The sequence below is a fragment of the Cydia amplana genome, chromosome 22 (genome assembly GCF_948474715.1).
Source record: "Cydia amplana chromosome 22, ilCydAmpl1.1, whole genome shotgun sequence".
Taxonomy (NCBI): domain Eukaryota; kingdom Metazoa; phylum Arthropoda; class Insecta; order Lepidoptera; family Tortricidae; genus Cydia; species Cydia amplana.
In genome coordinates this window covers 1,172,258-1,194,726 of record NC_086090.1, presented here as the reverse complement: position 1 = coordinate 1,194,726, position 22,469 = coordinate 1,172,258, and the positions used below count along the sequence as shown (strand labels likewise).

The window sequence follows — 22,469 nt, the reverse complement described above, 5'->3', positions numbered from 1 at the left end:
TAGTTGCAAGAGTTGATAAGTTTTACTCGTTTTTCGTCACATTAGCCGAGTCCCAATCTATGACAGATTAAAGATCTATATTTCAACAAACGCAAGTCTAAATGCAATTGCACAGGACACTTCCTTTTCCTATATACATGTTATGTAATCTAATATGATTGATACATATGTAACCGATAGCCTCATATCGGATCGGCTTAAGGTGAGGCCAAGACATCTAGACTTAACATTAAGGTCGTTCTTATACCTTGACAGTGACATTGTGATAATGAAATGCATTTCTTTGCCATTTCCTGATAATTTACGTAAGCGCTTGACCGGTTTTTTACAAGTTTTTGCTGCTATGTTCTATGAAATGTATTTGACAACATTCACTCGACTGTATTCTTGTAAATAAATGATTTGCTATTTGATTGGATGTTTATCTATCAAAACTGTTATGGAAAACTTTTTTTCTCCTAAACTTTTTAGCGATAGTGTTTATGATTTTGAAATAGATTGGTAGCTAGCTATGGTTTAAGATCCGAACCCAATGAAATATGTCCCAATTGACTCGGAAAAATACCTGCACAAGAAGGTGTGTGTGTGTATCCTTCGCACTGCGAATTTATGTATGTATGTCACTTAAAAATAAAAATGTTATGTACAAAGGCGAACTTATCCCTAAAAGGCCGTGAGGCCCTATCTTGTAGGGTTAGGATTTTAATAGTGGTGGTCAAAGAGCTGTCAAGATATACCTAAATTATTTTTTTATGAGGTGCAGGTTGAATACGCATGTACTACTAATTAGACCTTGTTGCCATATTATGACGATAAAAACTGATTGATTTAAGTATAAGTACATTTAAAAGACTTACCACAAGAGAGAGTCTGTGGTGCGGCGGCGGCGGCGGCAACCGCGACGGACGCCGGGACACCGTGCATGACTCTTTCTGCAACCAGAGAATTCCAGTGTAACGTATCATCATCGCCAGCCTAAATATAGACATCCTACATTTAGGACACCAGGCTAGGTACCTCCAATTACACCCTTAGAGTCCTTAGAGAGACCCCACACTAGCGTCTCCCGAGTGTCAGCGTCTAGTCAAGTCTATGGCTCCTGCTCGACGTCGACGTTTAGAAGGCGCCAGTGTTTCTCGAACGACACCATAAAAAATACTTGACATAACCCCAGACACCCTATTTGCGTTTTTATTGCCTATCTAAAGTCAATCGGCCGTCATTGAATGAACTGTCAAAACTTGGTCTTCTCTTCCCAGAGTGTCACAGGCCTACGTCACAATAACATTGCCACTTTATTTCAACATAACATGTTACATGGGTAATTGGGTACATTAATATCTATGGTTAATAAGTTAAAATATTTCTTTAATTTTATAATTTTCATTTATATGTATTTTATCTTAAATTTTACAATAACACGTCATTTTTAATTATTCGTTAGCAATATCTTCCGATTCACGAAAGAAATTTCAGACGTTCGGGTAATTCTGTTTACACTACTGGCAACACAGGATAGCGCTGTCACATTTGACAATCCGCCCTTTTGTCCCTGAGCGTCATCCTTGTCGAACGAGTGTTAATTGTTATTTCCTTCTCGCTCAGTGTCAGCAGTCGCAGTGTTTTCCAAACTTTTCACGTCGTAAGCTTGGTAATTAATGTTTTGTTACGAAAATGGTTGGCTGTTCTATTCGGAACTGTAAGAGTAGGAGTGAAAAGGGCAGTATAGATTTGTTTTATTTTACTATGTTTCTACATGAATAACTTAAAATTAATGCCGTTAAAATAATTTTCACCGTTGGTTAAAATTCTCCCACATTTTAAAGTTTGAGAACCTGTAAACAGCATGATGACGTAGGCCTGTGACAGTTAGGTCATTCGCGAATCTCGGAAGAGAGTACCAGGCGGAGTATATTATTATACCATGTACACAAACATAACTTTTAACTTACCACGTGGACAGATAGAGTCGGCGCGGACTTCCCGAGCGCGGACCGTCGCATGCGCACCAGGTTGGTGCGCGCCGTTTTGCCCGCATCTGCGACAAACAAATAGACAGGTTAAATAATTATACAAGTTATACAACGCTTGACAAGTAGAAAACTCACAGAAAACCCGACTTTTACAAGCATTATTGCATTAATAATTAATAAAGTGGATCGATCTTAAAAACAGGTTTACGCACTGAAAATATCGTCCTCCAAGCTATAACCGCGATAATCGAAGTTCGCAAATTGAGGGCATTTTTCTCTGTCGCTCTAATTACGACTTCATTGGAGTAAAAGTGAAAGATCCCCGCAATTTGCGAATTTCGGTTTCGGTTGGGTTCGGTAGCCCCTCTGCTCCAATACTGCATGCATTTCACTCTGAGCACAGGCTTTCTCTAACCCGAGAATTTGGATTTAAATCCCCGCTTACAGTAGGCTTAGCCCAGGAGCGCCGCGAGAGTATCTCGCCCGCGACAGACTATACGTCCCTCTCTAATTAATACAGTTAGGAAAAGATAGGCAGTTACCGTAGGGGCGCTCCTGCGCTAAGCCTACATATTAGGTATACCTAGGCAGTTATACAACTTTGACTTTCTTCGCAGGTGTAAGGTTTTATTCTTTATTTAATCAAACACAAGTATAAGTTTCAGGGCTCATTTAGACGATGCGAGAACTCGCATGCGAGTTTCATTACATTGCGGGTTTTGATTGGTCGGTTAAATTTGACGTAACAAACAGTCCGCAATGTAACTAAAATCGCATGCGAGTTCGCGCGCCGTCTAAATCAGCCCTAAAGCTAGGTACCTATGCCAAAACTCTTATATCGTTAATACATAGTCATATACATATTTTATCATGAATCATGATATTATTAATTCACAATCATGGCGACAGAATTCGTGGAAAGGACTCCCATTTGATCTCTCAACTTAGGCAAACTGGCTATTAGTCCCTATTAGTCCACTACCGCATCGCATAGTCTAAAGCTGGAAACAAATTATCGGTTGCGGCTGACGGACGCGGCTGACGCGCGCGACATAAAAGTGTGCAGTCAGGAACATCCAGCGCGCCAGATTTCTGTCGGATGTCCGAAGGCTCAAGGTTACGTCCACGGCTTACCTCCAATAGTTTGCACAGTTCAGTGTATATTCATTATCTAGATACCTATTAGTCGCGGCTGTGAGCCGCGTCCATCAGCCGCGTCCGATAATTTGTTTCCAGCTTAACTCCGTCCATTGGCCAACTAGTCTATTAAAAGTTCTCCGCCCGGAGGTCTCTAACTAGGTTTAACGAATAACGAGTAAACATGTTAGGTAACTTTAGATACCTAACGAAGGGAAAGCTGTTGATAAACATATAATGGATAAAACGCAAATAAATGTCAATCCGTTGCATCACTACGGCTCATACATTTTGTCTGATTTGCATAATGTCCCTTTCGTAAAATATTTCTTATAACACTTTGTTTTTGAGATCTAGAAAACTACATAATCATTTTGTAAACATAAAGGCACTATTTCGCGGTAAAGTGCCATTCTATGGAACTTGCTAACTATATAAACTAACCGCGATATTGAAATTTTGGGTGCATTACATTTTTTATAATTACTTTTTATATAGTATAATTTGATATCGTTATTTCGAATAACGTAATGAATGGCATACTACCGTATTAGCTAATTAACGGTACACATAATGTTATTATTGGTATAATGGTCATAAGGTATATTTACACTTCGTCTAATACACATTGCCACAAACATACTCTAAAGCATATTATTTGTTATAACAAGTGATATCGCATAATTATTTGTGTGGCATAATAGTTGCATGACATAAATGGGTTAGGTTAGGTTGGAACTGCGACTCCGCACAAACGAATAACTACCTAGCAAAGGAGGGTTAGGTTAGAACTTTGACCCTCCATAGAATGAAATACCTAGCAAATAAGTGGTTTAGGTTAGGTTAGAACTGCGACCCCCCTAGAATAAAATATGTAGCAAAAGAAGTAATATATAAATTTTTATGTTGTTATTAAATGAAATATGACAATAAAATCTATACAATATATGTATTTATACTTGATAAAATTGTATAAAGTATTACGTTATACAATAATATAATATAACAAATATCCATATAGCACATGTGTATATATTATTTAAAAATTATATTACAATAGGCATTATATCAATTACAGTTTAGATGAAATCACAATATAACAAAGGATATGTATAATAAAAATTACATTATAACATATAATAATATATCAAATGGCGTTATAACAAATGTATGATAGTTTTTTTATAATTATATTAAGCATTACACACCCTGAAACTCTAAATGATGAATTAGTGACTTGTTCATAGTAATCATAGTTAGCAAGTTCCATAGAATGACACTTTACCTAAAGTCTATTTTTTTATTCGGTAGACTGAAAAGACAGTAAATAGTATGAAATGACATTTCATGTTCATACTATTAACTGTCATATCAGTCTACCGAATAAAAAAATAGACTTTAAGCTACATTGAAAAACGACATTCTGTGAAAATTAGTTTACGCAAATGGCTCGTGGCAGTATTTTGGCTTAAAAGGCCTCAATTTGCGTCTTTTCGGACATACCGGTAGGTAGGAAAATATACACGGTCAGCGTAAACAGTATAAAACATTTAAAATATTACACTAATTTAAATACTATACACTACTATAAAATCTTCCATTCGTTAGTAATTCTAATACATAAAAACACAACTCTCGTTTAAGTTGTAGAGGGAAAATATGCCTTACAAAACAATACAAATACTCTTTATTGCATACCTCAATAAAAGAAAACATACAAAAGAAAACAAAAACACAAGCAAAGGTAAACAACAGGCGGTCTTATCGCTAAAAAGCGATCTCTTGCAGACAACCTTTGTGTAGTGGAACCTTTGTGTTATTGCATATTGTTTGCAATGACATAAAGTGGGAGTGTCATCAATGTCTAATTTCAATGATATATGACGATTATATTGACAGTTCCTCACTGTTTTCTGTCAAAGTCCTCGCTTAGATGGACTCTATAGGTACTTGTTTCATTCAAAACGTCATCACTAGTTAGAGCACTTAGAGCAGAAAATAAAACAACATGTCCAAGTGTTTGTCAAAACATCACGTGTCTATTTAAATATCCACCTATTTATAAACCTAATTCATTTTAAAACGCATTATTTACCCATTCTATTACGACTGGCAAATACCAATGAATAAATATTGTGGGGAATTTGATTTCTGTGGCATTTCGTATACAGTCGGCATCATCATCAAATAGATAGTAACCAAAGTAGCCAACGTTACGTTACCACAGAAAGAAATATGTGTGATAACACTTGATAACAAATAAACAACAATATCTTATCAATTCAATTTTGATACTCGTCACACGTTACCTAAACAAGAGGCTGGTAAACTATTGGTAAATTTTAATGCGCGCGCGACTATGCTATTTGGGGCCCGTTTCTCAAAAGCTTGTAACTTGTAATACAAGCGGATGTCACTTTTTGACAGCTTTTGTTAGGAACGGACTTCCACTTGTATTACGAGTTACAAGCTTTTGAGAAACGGGCCCCTGCAAATAAGCTTTCGCTTTGATTGAGCCACCTTTGAGTGTTAAAAGGTACTAATTCCCCACTTAATAGTATGTCAATTTATCCACAAACATAGCAATAAACAGTAATATTTACATAACCGATGTTTACTACGTGCGGACACGCCCACTAGTGTATAAATAGACGCATGCGGACAACGCTTATGTCAAAACATTCCATGCGCGTAAAGTATGCGAGTTTGGAAGTTGGCAAGGGTTCCAGAATACGCAACAATACAGAATTGTTCACGCAATTCAACAAGACAGGATTGTTGGTCCTTTTTCAGGGTTGCGGGGGACTTGGCGAGTGTCAGGGTTTTGTAGAAATCTCAACTAACCACTTTCTAGTGATAGTTGAGGTCTAGCAAACTAAACCTTTTGAGTTTGTTGTGCTGTAAATAGCTATAGCATATACCTAGTGGCGAGTTATAGGGCTAAGGGAATAAGGGATTTATTTTGGCTGAAATTACCATCCAGACGATGTCAGGATTTTTGGGGTGATGTCCGGACTTTTGTAAGGATAGTATTTATTTTTTCATATTACCGGGATTAAATAATTCATATTTAATACACAAGACGGGTTTTCCAGCTCTCCAATTGTATACATTAGTCACGTTTTTCCTGAGCTAGCTATAACAAATACCAACCTCCTCATTTTCGTTCAAAAATGCCGTAAACACTGCGAAATCTTCTCGAATGTCGATGAGCTCACATACTACAACGAAGACAAAAACTTAATGATCGTTTCCAGTTTCAGCAGCGTCAGCACCAACTATTCAATCATAAAAGATCCTACATACTTATTAACACAGGGCATATGAGCTCTTATAGAACTGGTGGTTAGCACCAGCATCAACATTCTGTCCTCCATTCTAAAAGGTCATATATACTTGGGAAATGCACAAGGCACATAAGATGTTATAGAGCTGGTGGTGATCTAGTTGCGTTAGCGCACGTGGCGGGCGTCCAAATTGTTGTTTTTACACGCGATTGTGTACACGAAGTGTTAAGGTGAAGCTCTACCTTAACCACCTTGGCCATGCCATAGAATAAATGATCGTACTAAGTACAGAAGACTCACTCTCTAACAAAACGCGTCTGTTACGATCAGCACAGATATGGCCGCTAGGTGGCGACAGCGCCACGCGCGGCTTATTGGCTTTCCCCAAAATTGGGGCGGAACGGATGTACTTTTAGCTACCTGTAGCAAAGCGACGAAATCGCGGAGTGAGCCACGCCTGGAAAATAATTGCCGACATTTTAAAATATACACTTAGGTGCAAAACTGTCCCAATACTCCCAATAGTAACCATAACCATAGTTTCATGAGTCTTGTAAATATGTAATTACATACTAATAATCTTATGGATATTTATGTCTGATATTTCCTCCTATGGAAACTCCAAATAGGGAACCATAGATTATTCAGAAATTCTGCCTCTAGGGGTCATCCATTAATTACATCACACGTTTAGGGGGAGGGAGGGGGTCAAGAAAATGAGACATATTGTGACATGGGGGAGGGGGGAGACACAAACTTTGTGACGTCAATTGAACTTCATCTGTAACCGAAAATTTATTTAAATTATTTTATTCGCTGTACATTTAAATAACAAGTTTTTAAAACGATAATCGTTTTTATTCGTTTAATTTTCTTTCCTAAGCAGTTTTGGGTTATAAAATTACTAATATTTATATCGTCAAAAATATTTTGATAAAATATTAATAATACTTAGGTACTTACTTAATTCGATTTGGCGATTTTGTAGAAAAAATGTGACGTCACACTAGGGGGAGGGGTTTGCCAAATGTGACCAAGTGTGACAAGGAGGGGGGGAGGGGTCAAAAAACCTAGAAATTCGTGTGACGTAATTAATGGATGACCCCCTATTAGAAAATTTTAACAATGAAATCGACTGACAGTGACATGTGAAAATTAAGTAGGTACAGTCGCCATCAGATATATCGGAGGGGCCAAGGTGCTCACAAATATCTGAACACGCCTCTATTGTCAAGGCGTTAAGAGTGCGTGTTCAGATAATTTGAGCACCTTGGGCGCTCTGATATATCTGATGGCTACTGTACCTATTAGATAAGATATGCATACGAATACGATATTATTTCCAATTCGCTAAACGATTTGTCTGTGCAGATAAAACGTCAACTTCGCATATTCAATTAAGGTATAAATGAAATTCAGCATATTCATTTACTTTAACAAGATTTTTTCCATAAACGCCCAGGTTACGTTCGACCTTAAATATAAACGCGCAAGGTACAATTTTCTAAGTCAACTAACATGAAGATAAGATGTTTTAACAGTGTGTCATAATAAAGCCTTTTCGCATGTCATTGCAGACGTTGACAGGACGTTCATTCAATCAACGTGACACTGTATTCAAACATTTCTAACATTCGACAGTCGCCAAATAGATAGTGCGATTCGAATGGATTTTGGAAAGAAGGGAGGGACTTATGTTGTCCTTATGTCCTTGAAAATTTGCGGAGTTTTAGCACCTAAACCACTGAGTTGGTAAATTAAATAGACTATGGCAGGCGTGGCTCACTCCGCAATTTCGTCGCGTCGCTACAAGTACCTATCAAATACATGCGGCCCACACCAATTTTGGTGTCTAGCAATAGTAGTTGCCGCGCACCGCTACGGAACGGACGCCTAATCGCGCTTGCGCCACCGTCATATCTGTCGTAATAGACGCGTTTTGTTAGAGAGTGTATCAGAAGATACACTACAGATACAGAAGTACCTTATACTATTATTTGTTCTGTCAATGGTACCATACCATTCAGTGTGACTTACTTACTTGCCTCGAATGCCTCGCCTCTTGTCATTCGCGAGTACGCTAACTGGAGCGTGTGCCCTTTCACACCCGGCGGGTGCCTTTGTGTTTCTACATCTGATTTTAATTTGTTATCTGACTCTTAACTGTCATAAACTAATTGCTTTTTTTTGGGGTTGTAGGTTGAAAGGCTGAGCTTAGCTCAGTTTCTAGCTGATTTTAGTGTTTAAATTGACCCCATTCGTCCAACAACAAAACGGAATAAATGTAATCTATGGTTCCGTCATTTTGAAAAATTTCAAAAAACTGAATCGATATAAAATATCGTCCCTAGCGACTTTCATATTGATTGTCACTATCTATGACAAGGTGAGAAATGGTAAATAAATAAATAAAATAAAAAATAAAAAACCTTTTATTTCTGGCAGATAAGATGAGAAATGGTACGGAAATTAAATTGTTGACTGTACATGTACGTACTGTAAATGTATACGGTGTGTGGTTTTTAGTGCTAGGTCGCAATAAACGTAACAAATTCAAATGTAACCGATTTAAGTGATGGACTACGATGGATACGGCATAGAAGTTTGGGGAAATAGCACACAAATAAATGAAATTTTATTACTACAGAAAAAAAGTTTAAGACTTATCGTTGGTTACTTTCCAGAAACGCATAGAGACCTTTTTGTAGAGTATAGAATCCTCACAGTAATAGCCCTGTACATATATCACATTTGTATTTATGTGTATAAAAATATTGACTCATTTAAACTCACATGTCAAGAAATGAATTACCCATTAAGGCGCAGAATTCAACTAGCACTACCGACGTCAAATTATACACATTTTAAAAATAGTATTTGTCGAGTATCATTAAATATTTTTAACGAACTAGATGATGACATAAAGACAGCTGAAAATCTCCAAATATTTAGTAAAAAACTTAAAAACTATCTTGTGTGTAGGCCCTTTTACAGCCTAAACGAATATTATACTCGATTTTTTGATTAAATTATTTTACCCAATTTTAATTAATTTCATATTTTGACATAGTTTAAATCCTTCTTATTGATACGAATATTTTATGAAATTCTGGACCAAATTATAACTGTTTTGACAATCTCACTTTATTTATACTTACAATTAATTAAGCAATCTAATTTATTTGTTAACTGTTGGTAATGTTTTATTTCTGGATTTCTTCTTTGTTTGTTTTTGTTATTGTTATAATGTTTTTATTGTTGACTGATTGATTAAGTATTTATTTGATATTTTATTATTGTATTTGCATGGCTTTTGTCTATATTCGCAAATAAAGAACTGAATACTGAATACTGAATACTGAATACTATAACAGAATTTGTATAATCTCTAGCTCAGGGTCCATTACTACGGCCGTGACATGACTGATGAGTTGGACCCTAAGTCTGGGGAGTAGGGTTCTAAATCGTGTAGATGTTTATAGTAACCGCACGATTTGTTCTCGATTGTAAACCGCCCTTCACGCTGGATTAATATGTGGTTACGATCTTGGTCTCATATTCGTGAGAATCTCGGGATGGTTAATAAACTTAGTGATTCGAGTTGAAGCCAAAGTATATCCTAGTGTTAAGAATATTTTTAGTGTTTGCTCCTGAGAGTCCTGTGACCCACAACAGTGGCTTTGTGTTTGAATTTGGAATTCTTAGTTACCCATTAAAAGTTCAAAATTGAATGTGGAATGTGTACAAAAAATTGCACGCAGGGTCTCAGGAGGTTAATAGAACTAGAAAGAGTAAACTAGTAGCGGTTTCAAAATATCTTGCGCGTCTGACATATTTTCGCTAAAATATTTATTTCTAAAAAGCAGTACTCGCGAGGCAATTTCTTATTTCTAATTAAAATATCTTTGTTATACAAGATACTTAAGATTTGAATGAGCATATATCGTCGGGTGACAAGTAAAAGTCACTAACTAACGTCATTGAAATTATTGGACAATAAACCGTGTTACAAGTGTAATAAAGTGCATTGTTACTTTAATTTTTTGATAGTACTTAGTGACTTTTACTTGTCACCCGACGATATCCAAATACCTACGTTTATGTTTTATCAAAATAGGTACTTATTTGGATGCCAACGTAGCATTTCGCATCGCAATCATTATACGTCGAAAAAACCTGTGAAACGAGCTTCTAGTTTTTTAGTTCAATCATTTCTAAACGACGAAGAACTTTTTAATAGACTGTAAATGTGTCCTAGATAGTTATTGCGGATCGATACTTGATGGGTACCTATCATCGTGCCGACGAATCGTGAACCTTAGTGAAACGACATAAGGTCGGCCAACGGTCAAAGAGTTTTAGTACCAACTACTTATCGGAAAGTTCGAACCTAACGGCTTTTTGGCGAACTTTCATTGAACGAGCGAAGTGCGTTTTTATTACAATTACTATTTTTGCGTTTTGTAATGAGAATACCGTTAGGTAAATTGGCTTGGGATTGAGAAGGAACGTTTCTGCAATATTAAAAGTTTTTTGATTTTGTTTTTTTTTTGCACGTAAGGATTTTTAGGGTGTTACCACACCAATCGATCGATGGCATCGATAAAATAATAATTTTATTAAATAACCTACACATTAGTTGATAGCCCTGGTAGTAAAATTGTGACCAAAACGCATTGCATAAGGACTGCATTACGCAACATAGTGGATGAGAACCTTGGTAGTCAGCCTACGTAATGACGGGTTGACAACTAGTATCTTGTTTTTGATCTACGCTTCGAAAAGTTTCTAAATTCACACTATTACCATATCATATCATATCTCATAATCTTTCCTGTAGGTATATTTTCTGGCGACATTACTTCTAAATTAGTCGTGCGATTCCATTTATTTTGTTGTCTTTACTGAGATTATTGTTTATGATGAAGGCCATATCAAATTATCATAATAGTCTCAGCTAGTGACTTTGCCGCTGCTTTGCCGACGTAGAAATCGTTTACCTGTCAACTCAACCGACGGGATATCGCATCGACAGAAACGTTGCCTCTACCTAGCGTAGCGATTTCGTACACACTATTTTATTACATCATCGGAGCGGCAGCTGCCGTCCACGAGGGTTCATTACACATCGCCTTTACTTTAACCACTTTAGGATGCGCCCGGGGTGCGAATATAGGTATATTGGTCACGGAAATCTGTTCCTGGATTGTGGGTCTCCAAATAGTTTTGACAAAATGTTTGTACGATAATTTTATAAATTCATTAAACTTACACAATGTTCAATACTTACACAACTTACACACTTATTACAATGTTCTAATTCCACTAATTATTATAAAAAGGCGTGAATTGCATTAAAGTAATGGCAGCTCGCTAAGCAATTAGCTGGAGTGGAAGCATGGAGTAAACAATAACCTAATTGCCACTTTCTAGATACTAACACTTAATTATAATTATTGTTTATTATATAAATGTTTAATCTTGGTTAAGCGAATGTTAAGAGATAATCTAAAAATAAACGATGTCAACTTGACTAAACGGATCAGACATAGTTTTTCGAATATTTACTTGTCCTGAGGTTAAAAATAAACTGTTTAAAACTTTTGCGTTTTGAACTCATATTAAATCATAATATCTGGAAGACCGAGCTTTGCTCGCGAAACATCAGAACTCAAAAATGCGCGTTTTCCCAGAGATAAAACCTAGCTAGATCGATTTATCGCCCTCGAAAACCCCCATATAGCAAATTTCATCGAAATCTAGTGATAAATTGATAATTATGTATATAGCTTCGTGATGTGTAAAATTATTTATGATTTCATCAATAAATATCTCAATCTCAATCGTTAGATCCGTTACCGAGATCCCCGAAATATATGTACATATAAATAAATAAATATACAAGAATTGCTCGTTTAAAGGTATTAGATTTACAACCGGGTCTATCGCCAACCACCACCACCACCAATTAAACCTGTGTATAGGTTTGCTGTTCTCGAAAACGTTAATCTATTTTGTATGGGGAATGTTCTCGAGAACGGCACAACTATGTATGTATAGTGTATACTATAAACCTGTGTCGAAACGTCGGTAAATAAAGGTAATAAAATTTATTCGCGATAGACCCGGTTATAAATGAGATTTTATAGTCCGTTCGGAAAGAGAAGAGTCGTGAAATGTATTGGGCCCCATACACTCCACGACTCTTCTCTTTCCGCACAGACTCTATTATAATAAACTGCTCAACAATGTCCTTCTACGTAACACTATAATGTTCTTGATAAATGATAATGGTGTTTACAGCTGGGGCGTTTCTCGATAGCTTGTAACTTGTAATACAAGCGGATGTCACTTTTTGACAGCTTTTGTTAGAAAGGGACTTCCACTTGTATTAAAAGTTACAAGTTTTTGAGAAACGGGCCTCTGATGTCTACTATTAATGTCTACTTTAAACTTCCTTTATACGACTTGCCAGTCTTGCCACTATACTCGCTACATTACGTCATAAGCGCATAAGTCGTAAGTTGCTATGTAAACAAGATTGCAGCTAAGCGGTGTACTATACTATACTGTACGTAACACATATGGAAATAGAATCTTAAATCTTAATTTTAGATTTAGACTTACTTAAGACTTATACAAATAGTTATGGGTGATGATGATGATGAAGACAAGTAATTATAAGAAAAAATCGTGTACCGCAAGTTTGACAGCTAAAATAGACGGTGTTGTACAGTCGCCATCAGAGCGGCCGAGGTGCTCAAAAACATCTGAACACGACTCTAACGCCTTGACAATAGAGGCGTGTTCAGATACTTGTGAGCGCCCTGGCCGCTCCGATATATATGATGGCGACTGTACAGTCAAGAATTTCCGTAACTTTCCGTACCTTGTCACCAGTGCCGGCCCGAGCCCTTGATCAGGGTAGTGCGAAATCGGGTTTTGACGCCCTTCGTTGAAGTTTTCAAGCGTATTTTCCAACCCCCCCCCCCCCTCGCCACACTCGCGTCTTTTTCTTCATTTGCCATCCGGCGCCTAGAGCGGCCGCTCCACCCTAGATCCGGCCCTGCTTGTCACAGTAAAAGTCGCTAAGGGACCTCATATGTATTGTCACTGTGACAAGGTACGAAATGTGTCATTTTCTTTTTGGACCCAGTAGTTTCGGAGATAAAGGGGAGGAGGGGGGAATGGTCGGACAGACTGACGCACGAGTGATCCTATAAGGGTTCCGTTTTTTCCTTTTGAGGTATGGAACCCTAAAAACATTATTTGATTCGACGCTAATACGGATAAGAAGACTTTTTTACCGTCACTGAAAAATAAGGAAACCGTTTTTTTGTACAACTCGCCCTTGCCTAGTTTTTACTATTTACTCTATCAAACTGTTTGTTAGCGTGCTTGAATTAGTTAAAAGCTTCTATAGCCTCTTAATGCCCAATGTGCATTACAATGTACAGTCTCTTTCAATCTAATTTGAACCTTTCGAAAATTAAATAAGGTAGCATTTCTTTTGCTTCATTGTTTTCTAAAGCAAACGAAAGTCACCCTAATGTACTATGCAACAAGGTTCAAATTAAAAGTAGGGAAACTTTGTATGGTGGGCCTTACGAGGATAGGACTAGAACGTGACTAGTTGATATGACAAACGTTTAGTGATAAAAGGTCTTATGTTTGTCTACACTATAGATATATATTCCGTTTCGGTTGTAGAGAAAGCGACGTATGAGTCAGAAGTGTCAGGGGAAATCAAGGTATAACTCGTTCCAAATGGAAAATATATATTGAATTTATAATAGTAAAGTTTATTTTTTTATTCGGTAGACTAAAATGACATTTCATAGTATGAAATGACACATGATGTTCATATTAAGAATTAATGTCATTTCAGTCTACCGAATAAAAAAATTGACTTTAGTTTATTATGCAGAGTTTGTTATTGTTCTTTGATGTGAAATCAAGAGAGTAATACGTTTTGGCAAAAACAACATTTTTGGTACAAACTTTTATCGCTGACTGTACTTTTCTTTCCACATGCAACTAATACATTTAAGTAAAGCATGTATTCAGTCAAAGAAATGGATTTCTGTCAATAAGTTTCGTACCTTTTCACTATTTATATCCCTAGCGGCTGTAGTGTGCGCTAAGCCACGCACACTCTCACGTAGCCAATTATTATTATATACACTAGCACTTAGGAACATTACCCAGAATCCAGAATAAAGGCTTACTTATAACCGATTGGTGTTCTTAATTAACGTCCCACACTGCATGGCGACCCTGCCAGTTATAACCAATATGAAAGCCGCTAGGGATCTCATATAGCTAGGTGACAAAGTAATAAATAGTACAGAAATCAAATTCCGTGATAGATAGATAATTTATTTTTTCTACTCCCGTACTTTTATTTGTCATTTAAAAGGTCGTACACACACCTTTAAACCCCTATGTTATAGTTGTCAAGACAAGTCTTTAGTCTATTCCCCAAAAAAGTATTTGTGCATACACGCAGTATCTTTTTGGTACTTTTACGATACTTCGTGTAATCACCACTTAAAAAATATTGTATGAAATACATTGTTGCCAACCTAATTGTAATTGTCATCTCTGACAGATGAGTACTAACTAGTAGAAACAAAAACCGGCCAAGTGCGAGTCGGACTCGCGCACGGAGGGTTCCGCACCATCAACAAAAAATAGAGCAAAACAAGCAAAAAAACGGTCACCCATCCAAGTACTGACCCCGCCCGACGTTGCTTAACTTCGGTCAACAATCACGTTTGTTGTATGGGAGCCCCACTTAAATCTTTATTTTATTCTGTTTTTAGTATTTGTTGTTATAGCGGCAACAGAAATACATCATCTGTGAAAATTTCAACTGTCTAGCTATCACGGTTCGTGAGATACAGCCTGGTGACAGACGGACGGACGGACGGACGGACGGACGGACAGCGGAGTCTTAGTAATAGGGTCCCGTTTTTACCCTTTGGGTACGGAACCCTAATAAAATTGCTTCAGAAGTCAGAAACGCGCATGTGACACCCGTAATATAGCAAGATCCATAGACTACGAACACCGCTTAGCGTTGCTTGTTAGTCTCCATAGGCTACTGTGGCCAAAATCGAGAAAAATACTGTCCAAAATTGTAATTTAACTAAGAGCAAGTACCAGGGCCTCATGAGTTACAAGAAGGTGTCGCTGACCAACCGGTCGTGGGGCGCGGGGCGCGGTGGCCGGGTCGCGTATCTTAGCTGTATACTTTTGGTTTGTTTACCTACATATATGTCCTATATGATTCCACTTGTTTAAAGTATTATTTTTGTTGAATGAATAGTAGTTTATGCAACAGTGATATAATAAGGGTTCTTAAAATTCAAGGGTCGAAGTTACAAAACGAGACGTAGTCGAGTTTTGTAAAAAAAGACCCGAGAATTTTAAGAACCAATTATGAGCTGTTGCAAACATTACTTTTTCTATGACAGCTGCAGCAAAAAAAAAAAAAAAAAAAAAGAGTTATTATTAAAAAAAAAGAGTTATTATTAAAAAAAAAAGTTATTATTTAAAAAAAATTGAGTTATTATTTAAAAAAAAAAGAGTTATTATTGTAAATGAAAACATACCTCTTTCAATCAAGATGATCGGAACTTGTATCTTTAAAAAAAATAAAGCAGTTGTATTATACTCATAAGATGACTGCTAGCAGTCATCTTATGAGCCTATAGACAAATCATTCAAATGACATTGCTTTAGATATCACTGTCAGTCATTTAATTGACACATTTAAGTGCTGGAGTAGAAAAAAATATTTGTTTAATTTACAATTTTTTTTTTCAAAGTAAGTGCTTGGTCGTAGAAAAAGTATTGTATGCAACGTTGTTTAACTGAGTCAAAAAATACTCGTGGCGTCTTTATTAACAATTTTCGGCTTCGCCTCAAATTGTTACTCACGCCACTCGCCTTTTTTGACCCCTCTTAAACAACGGTTGCATAAAATACTATATTCATATTCATACCCACAACATACATGGCATTGACAACATACATTGCATTAAAAAGTAAGATAAGTACACGCAAAAACAACTTAACCTGTCAGATCCCAAGGGCTCTAATTTGAGCCAGAACGCTTATGGTGACGTCACACACGTGGGACTTACTTACTTACTAAACATATTATTATGATTTTTGTTAGTACATTTTTGCGATATTGTTTTTGTACTTTAAATTGTATTTAGAGAGCGGTACAAAAATGGTGACAAATGTCGCGATTTCGTATTTCAAAAACGTTCTATCCCAAAATAAATGGTAAATATTTACACAGCAGTCTATAAATATGTACTTTATGTATCTGATACAGGATCCGGGGTCGTCCGATAAGCGACCGTGTGTCATTTACTGGGATATGTGTTCCCAAATGTATTCGTTTTCGTTGTGAGTCAAGTTTACTAGCGACCAGTATAATGAAGTCTCCGCCAAAATAGATATATTTAAGTGCACTCTGAGTGAATTCACAAAGATAACAAGCCGGCAATTATGTTATCTGCCAAATATTTAGTTATAGTCTGTTTTTACTGTAATATTTTTAAGTGTGTTGTTAACTGTTAATTTGTTGTCTTCTTTTATGTAATACATATCACGTATTGGATTACTCTGGAAAGTGGTATTGTATGTATAGTTGATTATAAAAAATAAAAAAACTATTCATAAATAAATATGGGACAATCACACAAATCAACCCATAGTAAACTCAATAGGGTTTGTTGTGGTTACTTTACTACGATACAAAATATATATAATAGATCGAGTACAGGCAAGTGTAAAAATATGGGATCCAGAGGCTTAGTTCATAATTTATTATAATTTAGTATAGGTTTCACTAACATAGGATTAAGGGAATGTACACTAACACTATGGACATGGTCTGTAAATAAAATATATTGTATTAAAGGTCTAAGAAAATCGAGATTTCTTTATCTGTTTCTCTATCGCTCTTGCGTATTCAAACCATTAATAGAGGTAAATAGACGAACGGATGAACTGACGGTTCGACTCAAGCAATATTCGAACGATAGAGGTAAATAGACGAACGAATGAATTGATGGTTCGACTCACGCAAGCTTGGTAGACAATATTGGGTGCAGTGCCTGACCCTAACCATTTTAAATGCAAGCCACTATCCACATAGTTCTAATAGAATAAGTGGCCAAGTTAGACCGGTGATATGGTCGAGATAAAATGTTTTGATTTAGGTAGCATGAGATAAATAGATCGATATAATGCGATACTATCGTTTGGTCATATGATGGCTGTTATCATGGTAGATAGTGCATGTTTTATTACAGGTCATAGTCACAGTTATAAATCTAGGTAGGTAGGCTGTCTAAGTATGTATATACTGTAGTGTTGAGTCTTGCTAATCTGCTGATCCTTGTAATCCTTGATAGTCGCGAAATTTTATTTTTTCTTATCCGACTTAAGGGGCCTATAGATTTCTATTTTTCATTTATTGGCTAGTTTAAGTGTTTTTTAGGGTTCCGTACCCAAAGGGTAAAAACGGGACCCTATTACTAAGACTCCGCTGTCCGTCCGTCCGTCCGTCTGTCACCAGGCTGTATCTCACGAACCGTGATAGCTAGACAGTTGAAATTTTCACAGATGATGTATTTCTGTTGCCGCTATAACAACAAATACTAAAAACAGAATAAAATAAAGATTTAAGTGGGGCTCCCATACAACAAACGTGATTTTTGACCGAAGTTAAGCAACGTCGGGCGGGGTCAGTACTTGGATGAGTGACCGTTTTTTTGCTTGTTTTGCTCTATTTTTTGTTGATGGTACGGAACCCTCCGTGCGCGAGTCCGACTCGCACTTGGCCGGTTTTTTTTTATAATTGCCGATGACTGTAATACGTCAACGGTTGTTTTTTTTTTGCCCGTCTTGCTGTGCTGTGTAGACTGTAGTTAATATTTTTTATGTGAAAAATATTTAATGTAGAAGTAAAATTCATCACATCGAATCTTGCTTGCAAACTCGAGAATTTACGAAACGGTGTTTCAGATCTTCAATACTTTCGTTTATGAATATAAAATAAACTGAGAAAACAAAAAATTGATCCCCGCATCTACTATATTTTTGTCTAAAAGGTTTTTCTTTATATATCGATGGATTTTTTTACATTTGAATGCATTAATAATAATATAATATGCCCAGAAGAACAACGAAACTTGAACCTTGTTGTTAACTTAAGGTTCGGACGTTTTGGTTACAAAACCTAGGCATAAACATCCATACACAACAAGCACTTTTTCAAAACATACATTGTTCTTTACAAAATACAAACATCCTTGTTTTGTTCTGCATAAGGATACGGCTACACGCATGTGTCAATAGGAAGTAGCATGCAAACATGAAACTTGATAATTTTACTTGAACAACCAAGTGCACATGTTAATTTGTATTTAAATACTGGTTATTGATATTGCAATTGATTTTAAAGTTCAAGTTATAAGTGGAATGAAAAGAATGCTTAAGAGGGGGCGTAATATAAGCCAGTAAATTAGAGGGAGACAAAAGATATCGCACGCCACGCAAAACTTGCGACTGAAGATTCGGTCACTGCGCGGGTTTTTACCTTTTATCACATTTACTTTGAAAATATACTTCAGTTTTAATTTTTTTGCGTCTGAGATCCTATAGCTATTTTATGCAAAAATTATACTGCTGGTATGCAGAGCAACAATATACAATTGAAAATAAATGAAAAAGAGATATGTTTTCATGTTTTTTTTTCTATCAAACCAAGTTTGACCTTTCAAGGGTAACTCATGAAGTCTGCCCTCACAAATATAGCTTACTGAGACCCAGAGGCAGTTATTTGTTTTTAAATTTAAATATCTCATGCTACTTACTCATAAAAAATTCGGAATAGATTGTGGAAATTGTCTGAATAAACTACGTACAGAGAATACTCTAGTTGACATTATTTCATGGTATTCACCTTTGATTCAAATTTGTAAAAATTCAATACAAAAACTGTGATTTTGCATTAGCTTAAGCAGCTCTTAAGTGGGGTATTAGTTAGGTCTGTTTAGTGTAAAATTAATTAAGATTTGTTAGAATTTTAAAAGACTGAAAAACTGAAACTTTAAAAGAGCAAAATTGTATACATAATATTTCTATATAAAGTGTCATTCAATAGAACTTGCTAACTATGTAAACAAAAGTTACTAGTAAATTGACTTACAGTGTTCTACTGAATGACACTTTACTTAATATTATCAGATATGAACCAGGTATTTTGCCATATCAGTCATATTTCTGATAAAGATCAGATTCCTACAAAGCCCCATGAGATGTTAATAGTTATCAACTGTCAATATTATCATTGGTTTATACTTTAGACTGCTATACTGCCCTCCTAAGCTAAGTCGAAAAGTGCTAACTCAATAACAAATGATTTAAAAATGGAACTATCAGAGGCCCGTTTCTCAAAAGCTTGCAACTTGTAATACAAGTTGATGTCACTTTTTGACAGCTTTTGTTAGAAAGGGATTTTCACTTGTATTACAAGTTACAAGCTTTTGAGAAACAGGCCCCAGCTATAGGAACTTAAGTGAATTTTGTTTTGAGACAGCACTATTTGGCTAAGTAGGGCAGTATAATAATGCCCCTTAGGCAAAAGCAAAGAAATTGAAACAAAAATATTACTCTGCTAATCCAAAAAATAATAATATGTGCGTTATACATACTTACAAATTATTTGCATGCAATTAATGTATGTATGAACATGTTAAAAAATAAACAATTAAGTAGGTATAATGGGTCTAATCTATTCCTTTTTAAGGTTCCATACCGTAAAGCAGAAAGAACCATTAATTTTTTTTTGTCATTGATAGAATAATCATGAGGTAGATTTTTTAAATGAAACTTTTAACAGACTATATTTCTGAATAATTAATCTATTGAAACAAACTAAATCTCACACAAACAAAACACAGACCACATGCCAGTCATAAATAATACTCATGATGATTAAATAGGACACTTGATATTTCAATTGTAACATTGCCAGAACCAGCAAACAAACTGTCATATCAATCTATATTGGTTCATTTAGTTTAGAAACATACTCTTGACCCCATTTCGTCAAGGTCACCCTATAAGGCCTGTCTCTGTCATGTATAAGGAGAAAACTGGTTTCAAAAAGGTTACATTACTCATGGTTTGTTTTTAAATTATCTACCCACATTAATTTGAGACAACCTAATCCAGTATGATAATACATTTAGAATACAATGAACTGCTATACAATACAATAACTCTCGCTCGGTTTCTCAAGCGTAAGCGGCAGTTTGACACAGTTTCATAGTATGTAAGTGTAGATTTAGAAAAAAATGAGTGTAAGAGTCGAAAGTTTTATGATAATAACCGACCAATCGTTTGCGTTCGTTCACTCACGCCCTCGCAATTAAAATCACATTGACAGCTGTACAGATAAACCTTGAAAAGGCTATACAACAACATACTATACTATACCCATATGTACACATGGTACCGAAAACATTTCTATATTTTAATAACTCCTACCTTCTGCGCTCTGGTTCAGCGATGAGGGCACCGCGGTCGAGGACAGCTCCTTCTTCTGACCATGTTTAGGAGGATCAGAGTCTGAATCGTCGAAAACAAGCGTCCTGACCGATTGCGAACATCGTCGATCCATTGGCACTCACAACACAACCACACACAAATGCACTAATTTCCCCATTTATCACAACGATATGGTCACGCAACACGTTTAAGCGGCACCATCGGAGTTGCGAACGTAAAATAAGCTAAATAAATATCGCTGTATTGCACACAGTTGCAAATATAATTCGCGTTTTATGCCATCATAAATAACGCGACACGGCTTCTTGTATCACCAATCGAAAAGTGACACTTTTGAAGGGTTAGTCTGTGTTGCCATAATACACAAACATTTCCCCGTTATGTAAATATAGACTCGGGAAGTGAATATTATGATTCGTTTCGTTTTTTTGTAGTTATGAACTCTATATTTGCCTGCTAAATAAAGCTTTTATAGGTGCGTCTTGTTTCAGGAAACTCATTTATGGTTTTACATTCTTATACCGGCAACATCATTGCGATTGACACGTGCTTGACCAATAACGAGAGGTTTTGTGACCTGTATTGCCAGAATTTAAAATTGAATTTATACACAGTGTAATAATAAAGGTATCTTAAGATCGGTTTTCCTAGGATAGCGGTGCCGTCATATAGCGGCCGTCTCCATACTAAATAATACGGCTAAATATGGATGTCGTAGTATTTGTATCCTAGGAAAACCGATCTTTAGAGTCTATTGTACTGTACAAATAATTATGTAGTTACTAAGTTCAACGTAAAATGTAATATAAATGTTACATAATTATATTGTAATATGTATTGTATTCTAGGCAATGCCCTTAAAGCTTTAGTTTCCTCCGAAAGCAGTGCCGCAGTGACGGATTAACCTAACAGCAGAAAAAGCATATGCTACGGGCTCCGCGCCTAGGGGGGGGCCCGCGCTTCGACCCTGACCAAGCGATTTTGAAATTGACTTGTATGAAATACATAAAAAAAATACACTAAATAACGAAAAGACGCGTGACAAAATAAAAATCATCTATCGCCTTCAAAACCTTTCGCCAATCAAATGCGATTCGCACCTATATTTTTAATGTGAAACTTTTATTCTATCGCCCCAAATTTTTGGACTGTCTATCAGCATGTCGCATTACATAATTACAGCATTAGTAAAATTCTACTTTATTTCTAATACTTAAAGTTCATAGACTTTACAATAAGCATACGACTTTTTGTTTTCGAACATCACGGATACAATACTTAATTCACGAAGGCCGATATTTGCTTGTAATGTCATACAAAATTTTAAGGACCTTATCTTATAAGATAAAGGTATACCTTTAAACGAGCAATTCTTGTATGTATACCTATTTATTGATTTATATGTCGGAGAATGGCTGAATTGTGCCATCTATCGCCTTGAAGAGGCGTTTCATCACGCAATCTTTGACAA

The 22,469-nt window shown here is 36.1% G+C and overlaps 1 protein-coding gene across 1 annotated transcript in view; it reads right to left on the bottom strand.

Annotated features, from left to right (window-relative positions):
* Window positions 1–21,347, bottom strand: part of LOC134658397 (microtubule-associated serine/threonine-protein kinase 3) — a 119,830-nt gene extending 98,483 nt beyond the window's left edge. Inside the window, exons 1-3 of the mRNA XM_063514080.1 lie at window positions 20,978–21,347; window positions 1,953–2,038; window positions 858–932 (exon numbers count right to left, since the gene is read on the bottom strand). Coding sequence (XP_063370150.1) covers window positions 858–932; window positions 1,953–2,038; window positions 20,978–21,110 — 294 coding nt within the window. The 5' untranslated portion in view covers window positions 21,111–21,347. The remainder of the gene's footprint in view (window positions 1–857; window positions 933–1,952; window positions 2,039–20,977) is intronic.
* Between the last annotated feature and the right edge of the window lie 1,122 nt (window positions 21,348–22,469).